The sequence below is a fragment of the Borostomias antarcticus genome (genome assembly GCF_949987555.1).
Source record: "Borostomias antarcticus genome assembly, chromosome: 26".
In the NCBI taxonomy this organism is placed as follows: domain Eukaryota; kingdom Metazoa; phylum Chordata; class Actinopteri; order Stomiiformes; family Stomiidae; genus Borostomias; species Borostomias antarcticus.
This window is the reverse complement of record NC_140259.1, coordinates 5,694,211-5,706,710: the sequence shown is the minus strand read 5'-3', so window position 1 is coordinate 5,706,710 and position 12,500 is coordinate 5,694,211. Positions and strand designations below refer to the sequence as shown.

Below are 12,500 nucleotides of genomic sequence, written 5' to 3'. Positions count from 1 at the left end.
TGGGACAGGACAGTTTGAGAGAGACAGGAAATGTGGGAGAGAGAGAGAGGGGAGGACATGCGGCACAGGACCCGCCGCGCGAAGGACTAGCCTTCATATATGTCACCCAAAGTTTAGTCAGTATCATAGATTATGTAAACATTTCATTTTCAGCAAAATCATACATTTGAGAAAGGGTGTAAGCAAATGCGTGTTCATTCAGAGCTTCATAGAGGAGGGTCGGAGTATTTACCTCAGCTGAGGATTTTCCACAACCCCTAAACGTGTATAAACTCATAAACGTGTATTTCATTGTAATTACTAACTCTTTATTTCAGCCTGGCTTCAAACAAGGCTCAATATAACGAAGATCCCATAAACTCATTCTCTCTCTAATTATAGTCATCATGTTCTGCAAATTAAAGAATGAATGCCTGACTGAAAGTACTCATTGTACAGTATTTGCCAACTTTTGATGTTTTAAACGTTGAATGCGTAAATCATCATAAGCATGATAGTTTCTCCTTATGTTCGTCAACAGCTCTCGGTACAACGATTTGTCTTCTTTTCAGTTCGGGATGCACTCTCATCCAACACTGGGTTCAATTTCACACAAACGCTTTGTTGCTCTTGCATCGGAATCATTGAAACACTCCCGTCATCCAACATTAATCACATTCTTGGACCAACTCTGGTTTAGTGAGGCGCCTGCAATTGGTCCAGAATGCTGCTGCACGCCTCCTGACTGGAACCAAGAAGCGGGACCACATCACACCGGTGCTGGCCTCCCTCCACTGGCTTCCTGTTCGCTTCAGGATTGATTTTAAAATCTTAATGTTTATTTTTAAGGCTCTACATGGTTTGGCCCCCCACTATCTGGCTGAACTGATTCAAGTTCGTGCGACATCTAGAACCCTGAGGTCCTCCTCCGAGACTCTTTTAATAGTCCCTAGATCGAGACTTAAGACCAAGGGTGACCGAGCTTTTGCAGTGGCTGGCCCAACGCTCTGGAACAGCCTCCCTCCACACATTAGACACGCACAGAACCTAGGGCTCTTTAAGTCTCAGCTTAAAACGCACTTGTTTTCACTGGCTTTTGAGGCCTGATAGCCTACATCCCCTGTCCTGTTTTGTGTCCTGTCCTTTTATTGTTCTGTGATTATGTGCACTTTATTCTGTTTTTTGTTTTAGTTTATTTTATTTTATATATTGTACAGCACTTTGGTGCAACTTCGGTTGATTTTAAACGTGCTTTATAAATAAAGTTGACCTTGACCTTGTTGACCTAGTCATTTAAACATTGTTTTGTTATGCTCACAATGAACAAACTAAGATGACAAATGAAGGTTATTTCAGCAGCTAAACTGTGTTTAATCTGAGCTACTCCTCTGTCTCCCTGATTCTGCAGACAGCCAGTGAAGACAGACACTCGGTCCGGATCTCAGGACTCAGTACAATAGACTTCAGGGCTGGGTTTTCTAGGAAGCCCACTTTGGACCTCAAGATGACCTCCAGTCGACCGGTTCAAGGTCTGTCGGGTCAAACGGTGACCTTTCTAAACCAGTCTTACAACCTTGTTTTGACAAGAGCTGATGGGATGTTTGTCCTTTGTGCTTCCTTTGGCATACCTGCGGGGTTTTTGGGTTGCAAGGATGTTTTGTTTTTGACAATGTTTTGGGATATGTGACAGTTTGCTTCCTCCTCTGATTGTCCGAAACCTTACCCTCTGTTTCACCCCTCCGTCCCCCACACTGCAGGTATCCCCACCCACGTCCTGCTGAACACTACCGGACTCTCTCCTCCCGCTCGTGCCGATAGGCTGGAGCTGCTGTCAATCAGTGGTGGAATCTTGAAGACCCTTCCTATCCGTTACTACCCCGATCACGTCCCCTTCGGCATCTGGAACATCACGGAGTTCATCCCTCCCAACGAGGCCTTCTTCCTGCGGCTGACAGGATATGACCGTGACGGCTTCCTGTTCCAGAGGGTGTCCAGCGTGTCCTTCTCCAGAATCGTCCCCGGTCTGTGTCACAGCTTCGTACCGACGATGACTTTGAAACTAGATTCTTGTTCATCAAGTAATACATTCACACGTTTAATCACGTTGACTGTCCATGTTCCCTCTCCTGTGCTGCCCCACCAGATGCCCCTAAGGTCGTGATGCCCGCCACCACCCCAGGCTACTACCTCCAGAACGGGCGCATCACCTGCCAGGTGGACAGCCTGCTCCCCTTTACGCTGCGCTTTACCAGGGAGGGGGTCCGCCTGGGGGTGGACCAGCTCTTCAGGTAACACACACACGGGGGGTCCATCCACATCGTTACAGAAACATCAAACGTACATTTTGTTGACCAGGAAATGGTCACCTTCTTCACACTTCTCACTGTTGTAAATGAAAAATCTTACATGGTTTAGTTTAGATTTCAAAGAACACGCTGAGTGGTCGGTCAAGCTGGTTTCATAATAAAGACGATAGTTTTATTCTGTTACGAGTCTGCAGATTCGGACTCCAGCACAGGAAGTGAATCCGGGCTCGAGTGAGTCACTTGAGGACGAGGTAGATAGGTTATAACGTGAAAAAGGAAGTGACATAGTTTCAGGATGAAGAGGACAGGGAAGTGATGTCACACAGGAAGAATTTGTAGTTTTAACAGACTGATCTATGAGAACGAACTACAAAGTTAGAACAACAGTCAAGCAGGAAAACAAAACACTTTGGTGAGACTTGAATTTCATTCACACTGTCAGCGTTACTCTTACAGCAAATCACAGTGAATGTTTGGCATCTCCCCCCTCTCTCCTCACTCAGCGAGTCAGACAGCGCGTGGTGGGAGATCGGCCAGGTGACCCTGAAAGACGAGGGACACTACGAGTGCATCGCCATCAGCAGCGCGGGGACGGGCCGGGCCAGGACATTCCTGGACGTCTCAGGTACGTAGGGCAGCCTGGACGTCTCAGGCATAGGCGGTTTGACCCTCTGAGAGTAGGGGGGGCAACATTTTGACGTGAGAAAAAAAACAGTTCTGTCGTCCCGTCCCATCTATTTACAAAGAATGCCAGTTGTGAACAGCATGCTAATAAGAAATCCGTATAACAATTCAATATGCACAACGAATCAAACTTCATCTAGACACCACGAGCATGTCAATATGACTTTATGACCGAGCACTAGGCCATACCCAACATCACAACATCAAACTGCAACTGCCTGCTGGTGCTAGCTTCCTCGCTTTTTTTAAAAGAATTTGAGCAGAGTTGGGCTGGCCAATCAGGGGGGGCACTTTACCCCCTGCCCCCCCTATAAAATCGCCCATGGTCTCAGGTACGAAAGCGTGGCGGCACCCCGGCCCCCTTCCACTCTGAAGGCTGGCCCAGCCAGAGTACTACACAAGAATGAAGCAGCTTCTTAGCTTAGGTCAACACTTTAAAACACATCTAGATTTAGAATGGCTTACAACTTACCGTTTGGTTTTGTAAGGCTTTAACTATGCGGTCAGCGTCTGGTGAAGAGGTAATTTGAGCGTCACCTCAAGCATGGAGAGATGCTCTGAATCTCTAGCTGTGTCGAACTGGTACTGTAGGCCATGCGCAGCTGGCTTACATTATATATGTAAACATGTTTAACAGTGTAGGATCAATCATGTAAGACGTTATTTAGAGTGTAAGGCTGTGTTCACACCGGGCGCATATTTTTCCTGTGGCGCGGCGAGTTTAGATAGAAAGTCAATACAACCCGCGCGAACTGGGCGGCGGGCGGCACGGGCGGCGCGAATCGCAGAACTCGGCGTTGGCGACATTTGCAAAAGTTCAATTTTTGGAACTTTCTGCGGCGGATTCGCGCGGCGACCCATTGATCCCGCGGCGAGATTGGGCCAACTGGGCGGCGCAAATTTTCTCGCCGCGCCCGGTGTGAACACAGCATAAGGGTATTGTAGCTGCCCCCTGGACATACACACACACGCACTCTCACACACACACACACACACACACTTTCTCACACACACACACATGCGCGCGCACTTCTCTCACACACACACACACGCACACACACTCACACAGGCACACACACACACACCACAGATGTCTTAAGGCCGAATCCCTTTTCTCATTTTTACCCCTACCCCTACCCTTTGCCCCTATCCCTTGCCCCTAGGAGCAGAGTGTCAGTCAAGGGCTAGTGGGTTGAATTCTTCCCCTATGAAATGGGACACCCCTTCAAGACCGATACATCATCAGTAGGTCCTCTAGTCTAATCTGCCGGTCTGTGCGGTAACAAGCACAGCAACTTCGTTGGTGGACTAGATACATTTCGAGTGTCACTCATATATTATCAAAGGGGGAAACTGCGACGTGGAAATGTGTCAGAATGCGTGAGCGTCAAGCAGAAAACATGAAGCAGTAGCAGTAACAGAAGCAGCGTGGTTCACATCATGCTCAGTGGAATACAAACTTACACAGGCACACTACTTAGGGAATACTCACCCACCAAGAGATGGGGGTCTCTGCTTTAGAGGTCTCTGGTCAGCGCATGCTTAGTCTCGCAGGCCAGACGAGTCGACTTCCGGTCCAGATTATCTACTATGTCGGGTATTCAGGCGCTGACATTTTGTTGAAGGAAGTTGGGGGAAAAAACGGGCGGATATCCTGTCGAAATTCCGTAGAGAGTAGTAGACAGTCCGGACAGGAAGTGATGAGTTTTTTTAAGATCTTCCTTTTACAGATTCTAAGCGGCTGAAGGCTCTGAGACTAGTGCATGCTAAGACGCAGGCAGTGATGATGTGTTTGATGGAGGCCTGTTGAGATCACAGCCCTCAGTCTGTGTGCAGCCCTCTTCCCCAGCTCAAGTACGCCCCATGACGTGGGGTCTCACGCATGTAAGGCAATGTAGCATAACTGTATGCAATATGTAACAATGTAATTTGCATTTCTATCCGACTTTTGCTCCTTCTTCGATCACTGAGCTTTTGAGATTCGTATCGCACGGTTCGCCGGGGCTCAGGCGGAGAAGCAGGACGACGAAACTCGACCATTTTACCAAACGTTTAGCTGAAAAGAGTGAGCGGAAGTGGACGGAAAAGCTGCCGTTTTATAGTCGCACACACACTAACCAACATCTATAATGCTGCTAATTCTAATGCTAATCTCACAGTGGTGAAGCTAGAATAGTACCTGGCAACCCAGCGCGCAGTACCAACGCTGTAATACTATTGGCTGGTATGATATCAACAGAGTGTCATTGTCGGGCCGTCAAAATTTCATAATGTAATAATTTCAGAAAAAATAGAATTTTTTATGGAAAAGCAATACTTTTACTCTGCAGCCTTCGCAAAGCCCTATGGATGTATTAATTTTTTTAATTTTTTTATTTGAATCCACATATTACATATTATACCTTTAACAAATAGTTCCATTAAAAATACATTTTAAAGTTCGTATTGTCTTCCTTTTTGAAATATTGACGGATAAATGTGGCAACCGTTGTACTGTATAAAAGCATTATGGAACTCGAAGCCGTGGATCACGGATATCGCCACGGCTAGCGGGGTGTAACGTCGTGCCTAACCACTCCCGCTAGCCGTGGCGATATCCGTGACATCACACTGCTTCTCGTCCCATAATGCTTTAGTGTTCTATGGCTTGATAAACACAGTTTCTTTGTTCCAGTGGATATTTATCTCATCAAATCAAACTTTATTGTATAGCACATTTCCGACGTGAATGCAGCACAATGTGCTTCACAACAAAATAAAAGGAATTAAATAAGAACGGATAGTAAATGTCAACATGTTTCAACCTTGTTGGTCTTCATCGTCATCAACATGTCCTGATGAAGACCGACAAGATTGAAACATGTCAACATTTTTTATGATGTAAGCCCGATACATTAAAGGCTTTTTAGCATGACCACTTCCCTCCCAAATACTTATTCTGAGTGCCTGGATCTACTTTTCTTTTTTAAAATATTTGTTTATAAATCTCCACAGCTTCAGCCCCCCTCCAGGTCTCTGGCAGGCCTTTCCATAAACTGTTGGCATAAAAGCTAAGAGCTGCCTCTGCATAGTTCTAGGGCCTGGGTATAGTTAGGAGGCTCTTACCAGAGGACATAGTTCTAGGGCCTGGGTATAGTTAGGAGGCTCTACTACCAGAGGACATGGTTCTAGGTACTGGGTATAGTTAGGAGGCTCTTACCAGAGGACATAGTTCTAGGGCCTGGGTATAGTTAGGAGGCTCTACTACCAGAGGACATAGTTCTAGGGCCTGGGTATAGTTAGGAGGCTCTACTACCAGAGGACATAGTTCTAGGGCCTGGTATAGTTAGGAGGCTCTTACCAGAGGACATAGTTCTAGGGCCTGGGTATAGTTAGGAGGCTCTTACCAGAGGACATGGTTCTAGGGCCTGGGTATAGTTAGGAGGCTCTACTACCAGAGGACATAGTTCTAGGGCCTGGGTATAGTTAGGAGGCTCTTACCAGAGGACATGGTTCTAGGGCCTGGGTATAGTTAGGAGGCTCTTACCAGAGGACATGGTTCTAGGGCCTGGGTATAGTTAGGAGGCTCTTACCAGAGGACATAGTTCTAGTTGTGGGCCTGGTATAGTTAGGAGGCTCTTACCAGAGGACATAGTTCTAGGGCCTGGGTATAGTTAGGAGGCTACTACCAGAGGACATAGTTCTAGGGCCTGGGTATAGTTAGGAGGCTCTACTACCAGAGGACATAGTTCTAGGGCCTGGGTATAGTTAGGAGGCTCTTACCAGAGGACATAGTTCTAGGGGCTGGGTATAGTTAGGAGGCTCTTACCAGAGGACATAGTTCTAGGGCCTGGGTATAGTTAGGAGGCTCTTACCAGAGGACATAGTTCTAGGGCCTGGGTATAGTTAGGAGGCTCTTACCAGAGGACATAGTTCTAGGGCCTGGGTATAGTTAGGAGGCTCTACTAACAGAGGACATAGTTCTAGGGCCTGGGTATAGTTAGGAGGCTCTTACCAGAGGACATGGTTCTAGGGCCTGGGTATAGTTAGGAGGCTCTTACCAGAGGACATGGTTCTAGGGCCTGGGTATAGTTAGGAGGCTCTTACCAGAGGACATAGTTCTAGTTGTGGGCCTGGTATAGTTAGGAGGCTCTTACCAGAGGACATAGTTCTTAGTTGGGCCTGGTATAGTTATAGTATAGTACTACCAGAGGACATAGTTCTTAGTTGGGCCTGGTATAGTTATAGTATAGTACTACCAGAGGACATAGTTCTAGTTGGGCCTGGTATAGTTATAGTATAGTACTACCAGAGGACATAGTTCTAGTTGTGGGCCTGGTATAGTTAGGAGGCTCTACTACCAGAGGACATGGTTCTAGTTGTGGGCCTGGTATAGTTAGGAGGCTCTTACCAGAGGACATAGTTCCTAGTTGAGCCTGGTATAGTTATAGTATAGTACTACCAGAGGACATAGTTCTAGTTGGGCCTGGTATAGTTATAGTATAGTACTACCAGAGGACTCTACAGGGCTTGGACCTCAGATGCTGCTCTGACATACAGTATATTGTGGTGCTCTCAGTCATGAATTGATTAAAGATAATATTAAAATAAATTCTGAAACTCACAGGTAGCCAGTGCTGGGACTGTACTGGGGTTGTGTGAGCTCTCTCTCTGTCTGCTCTCTCTCTGTCTGGTCATGGTCTCTCTCTCTGTCTGGTTGTGTGAGCTCTCTGTCTGGTCGTGGTCTCTCTCTCTGTCTGGTCATGGTCTCTCTCTCTGTCTGCTCTCTCTCTGTCTGGCCGTGTGGTCTCTCTCTCTGTCTGGTCTCTCTCTCTGGCTGGTCGTGGTCTCTCTCTCTGTCTGGTCGTGTGGTCTGTCTCTCTGTCTGGTCTCTCTCTCTGTCTGGTCTCTCTCTCTGTCTGGTCGTGGTCTCTCTCTCTGTCTGGTCATGGTCTCTCTCTCTGTCTGGTCGTGTGGTCTGTCTCTCTGTCTGGTCTCTCTCTCTGTCTGGTCGTGGTCTCTCTCTCTCTCTGTCTGGTCTCTCTCTCTGTCTGGTCTCTCTCTCTGTCTGGTCGTGGTCTCTCTCTCTGTCTGGTCGTGCTCTCTCTCTGTCTGGTCGTGTGGTCTCTCTCTCTGTCTGGTCGTGCTCTCTCTCTGTCTGGTCGTGTGGTCTCTCTCTCTGTCTGGTCGTGTGGTCTCTCTCTCTGTCTGGTCTCTCTCTGTCTGGTCGTGTGGTCTCTCTCTCTGTCTGGTCGTGGTCTCTCTCTCTGTCTGGTCGTGTGGTCTCTCTCTCTGTCTGGTCGTGGTCTCTCTCTCTGTCTGGTCGTGTGGTCTCTCTCTGTCTGGTCGTGTGGTCTCTCTCTCTGTCTGGTCGTGGTCTCTCTCTCTGTCTGGCCGTGGTCTCTCTCTCTGTCTGGTCTCTCTCTCTGTCTGGTCGTGGTCTCTCTCTCTGTCTGGTCTCTCTCTGTCTGGTCGTGGTCTCTCTCTCTCTGTCTGGTCTCTCTCTGTCTGGTCGTGGTCTCTCTCTCTCTGTCGTGGTCTCTCTCTGTCTGGTCCTGGTCTCTCTCTCTGTCTGGTCGTGTCTCTCTCTGTCTGGTCTCTCTCTCTGTCTGGTCGTGGTCTCTCTCTCTCTCTGTCTGGTCTCTCTCTCTCTCTGTCTGGTCTCTCTCTGTCTGGTCGTGGTCTCTCTCTGTCTGGTCGTGGTCTCTCTCTGTCTGGTCGTGGTCTCTCTCTCTGTCTGGTCGTGGTCTCTCTCTCTGTCTGGTCGTGGTCTCTCTCTCTGTCTGGTCGTGGTCTCTCTCTCTGTCTGGTCGTGGTCAGACTCTCTGTCTGGTCGTGTCTCTCTCTCTGTCTGGTCGTGGTCTCTCTCTCTGTCTGGTCGTGTGGTCTCTCTCTCTGTCTGGTCGTGGTCTCTCTCTCTGTCTGGTCGTGGTCTCTCTCTCTGTCTGGTCGTGTGGTCTCTCTCTCTGTCTGGTCTCTCTCTCTGTCTGGTCGTGTGGTCTCTCTCTCTGTCTGGTCGTGTGGTCTCTCTCTCTGTCTGGTCGTGGTCTCTCTCTGTCTGGTCGTGTGGTCTCTCTCTCTGTCTGGTCGTGGTCTCTCTCTCTGTCTGGTCGTGGTCTCTCTCTCTGTCTGGTCGTGGTCTCTCTCTCTGTCTGGTCGTGGTCTCTCTCTCTGTCTGGTCTTTCTCTCTGTCTGATCGTGGTCTCTCTCTCTGTCTGGTCTCTCTCTGTCTGGTCGTGGTCTCTCTCTCTGTCTGGTCTCTCTCTGTCTGGTCGTGCTCAGACTCTCTATGTTTTGCAGCTGTCTTTAGAAAGCATGTGTTTCTTGTCTGAGCCAGACAGAGTAATCAAGTCTGCTTGTGATGAAAGCATGGATACGATTCTCAGCGTCTGTGAGTGAGAATGGGCCTTTGGTTATGATCCACTGTTTTAACCTTTGGTTATGATCCACTGTTTTAACCTTTGGTTATGATCCACTGTTTTAACCTTTGGTTATGATCCGCTGTTTTAACCTTTGGTTATGATCCACTGTTTTAACCTTTGGTTATGATCCACTGTTTTAACCTTTGGTTATGATCCGCTGTTTTAACCTTTGGTTATGATCCGCTGTTTTAACCTTTGGTTATGATCCACTGTTTTAACCTTTGGTTATGATCCGCTGTTTTAACCTTTGGTTATGATCCACTGTTTTAACCTTTGGTTATGATCCGCTGTTTTAACCTTTGGTTATGTTCCACTGTTTTAGTCACATTCTTATGTGCTTCAAAATTAAGATCAGAATTAAAAATTACACCTAGAGTTTTTCTGTTTTTTAGCCTTTAGTGCTTGTGAATTAAAGGAATATGCTCGTTTTTGACAACCTGGACCTTATTTACGACATATTATAAGAAGTTTGACTCACCCAGATCACTTTTTTGTTGTTCGGAGGCCTGTAGAAGAAATATAAAATCCAGCGCGAGCCAGTATATCCATGTAATGGCGGCGCACGGGGCATAGGGAATGCCGTTTCTCAAAATCCATTTTCGGCCGCTAAACGGTTGTTTTCATCAATCACATTGCATGAATCGACAGTTGATATTCCTCTACGCCAGCCATTGTTGTTTTGGTTCCAAATAAGGGGTCTTGATCCTCTGTAACATGCTCTTTAGAAGCCTCTCCCCCACTTGCTCCAGCACGCATGCGCACAGGCCAGCGCGCAGACTTGCTATTCTCCATCTGTAGGCTACACTCGCGGCTCACATTCTCTGCGCTACGATCGGATTGTTGGTGCCTAGAATATTGTGTGCAATATGGCTGAATATTTGTCAGATTTAGAGGATCTAGAAAATGAATTAGAATATGACGGACGTCCATATCGTTTTGAGCCAGAGTATACGGACGAAGAGCTCCTTGAAAGGAGGGTGAGGAGACAGAGAGAGGAACAGCTGGCTCGAGAACAAACCGCTGCACGCTCCCGAAGAGATGGTAACTGGTGGTGTTTTTGCCTACATTGTCACCCTATGCCAACAGAGGAGGAATGCATTTGTTGCTCTGAGTGGGACTTGAGGCCAGACGATGCACGTCTGGAAGTCTCGAGAAATAACGACACATCGGACCCCACACAACAGTGTCTCACAACTCTTGAGGATTTTCCATCTCTGATCAACCGGGCAGTGGTCGAAACTTTCTTTCGTGTGCCAAAAGTGAACTGGAAGACCCAGCCAAAGCCTTTAGGACCAAATGGCCAACTTTCAATTGAGTAAGTAGACTACAAATAACATATGCATATAACAATCCGATCGTAGCGCAGAGAATGTGAGCCGCGAGTGTAGCCTACAGACGGAGAATAGCAAGTCTGCGCGCTGGCCTGTGCGCATGCGTGCTGGAGCAAGTGGGGGAGAGGCTTCTAAAGAGCATGTTACAGAGGATCAAGACCCCTTATTTGGAACCAAAACAACAATGGCTGGCGTAGAGGAATATCAACTGTCGATTCATGCAATGTGATTGATGAAAACAACCGTTTAGCGGCCGAAAATGGATTTTGAGAAACGGCATTCCCTATGCCCCGTGCGCCGCCATTACATGGATATACTGGCTCGCGCTGGATTTTATATTTCTTCTACAGGCCTCCGAACAACAAAAAAGTGATCTGGGTGAGTCAAACTTCTTATAATATGTCGTAAATAAGGTCCAGGTTGTCAAAAACGAGCATATTCCTTTAAAATGTACAGACAGATTCTCTCACTGGTCTTGGCTCCAGTGATCAGAACCTCTGTCAATACCATGGATTTTTCATAGCAGTAGAAAATCAATAGCTGTGAAAATCAATACCATGGTTTCCTAATGTAATGATGTTGCCAAGGGGTGACATATATAAGATAAACAATAAACAATTGAGTTGAATCCACACAAATAATCTGATAGATAAAACGCACACACACACACACACACACACACACATCTAACACCCTCCTTCCTTCATCCTCAGAGCCCCCCCCCGCGGTCACCGTAGCGGGTAATGTGACCGTTGCGCCCGGCTCTGATGCTGTCCTCACCTGCCATGTGGTCAGCACGGTCCGCTTCAACCTCACCTGGACGCGCGGGGGGGTCGGCGTCCGCCTGGTCCCCCGCACACAACTCCTCGGCAACCTCTCCTTAGAGATACGCACCGTCGCCATCGACGACGCGGGCTGGTACGAGTGCGTCGCCGTCAACGAGGGAGGAGTCACCTCGGAACGCGTCTATCTGACTGTACAAGGTGAGAGTGCGTGTGTGTGTGTGTGTGTGTGTGTGTGTGTGTGTGTGTGTGTGTGTGTGTGTGTGTGTGTGTGTGTGTGTGAGTGTGTGTGTGTGTGTGTGCGTGTGTGAGTGTGTGTGTGTGTGTGTGAGTGTGTGTGTGTGTGTGTATGTGTGTGTGTGTGAGTGTGAGTGTGAGTGTGAGTGTGTGTGTGTTCCATAGGGGTGTGTTTTTATCATGACCTCTGCCCTGTAGTAATGGTTCTGTAGTCTAACATCTGTGCCTGGAGGCTGGTGTGGATTAACACCACATGGCTTTTTTTTTGCATGGGTGTCCAATGTGTGTGTTTGTGTGTGTTGCAACCCTCTTGTAATCGTGTGTGTGTAGATACAGATACCTTCGTTACGTCTTTGTACAAGTACGTGTGAGTAACACTTCACTTCCTGCGCTGCACAGAGTAGCAGTGATCAAATATGTTGTTTCCTCGTGTGTTCACGACACATCGATGTGTGGGAAGTATTTTGGTAATACTGTGCTCAAAGACGCATGTTTGAAGTTCCCTGCCACCGATGAAAGCAATATGTTTACTAACGATCCCGTGCAGTTCCTTGATTGGCTGCTTGATGGTTGGCTTGTGGCGGAATGTACACAGTTGTCGCCGCGAGTGTGACTTCTAGTGTCTGTGTTCTTATTTGTGTGCGTATAAACACGTGTGTGTGTGTGTGTGTGTGTGTGTGTGTGTGTGTGTGTGTGTGTGTGTGTGTGTGTGTGTGATTTATACCACTGAGGAATGGGGGGTTCTTGGCAAAACAGCCTCCAAACACACAATCCTCTCCT

General features: G+C 47.6%; 1 protein-coding gene across 1 annotated transcript in view; it reads left to right on the top strand.

Annotated features, from left to right (window-relative positions):
* Positions 1–12,500, top strand: part of hmcn1 (hemicentin 1) — a gene marked incomplete at both ends in the record, with an annotated part of 177,189 nt that overhangs the window by 62,745 nt on the left and 101,944 nt on the right. Inside the window, 5 exon segments of the mRNA XM_084459084.1 lie at positions 1,388–1,508; positions 1,737–2,000; positions 2,123–2,267; positions 2,789–2,910; positions 11,415–11,684. Coding sequence (XP_084315210.1) covers positions 1,388–1,508; positions 1,737–2,000; positions 2,123–2,267; positions 2,789–2,910; positions 11,415–11,684 — 922 coding nt within the window.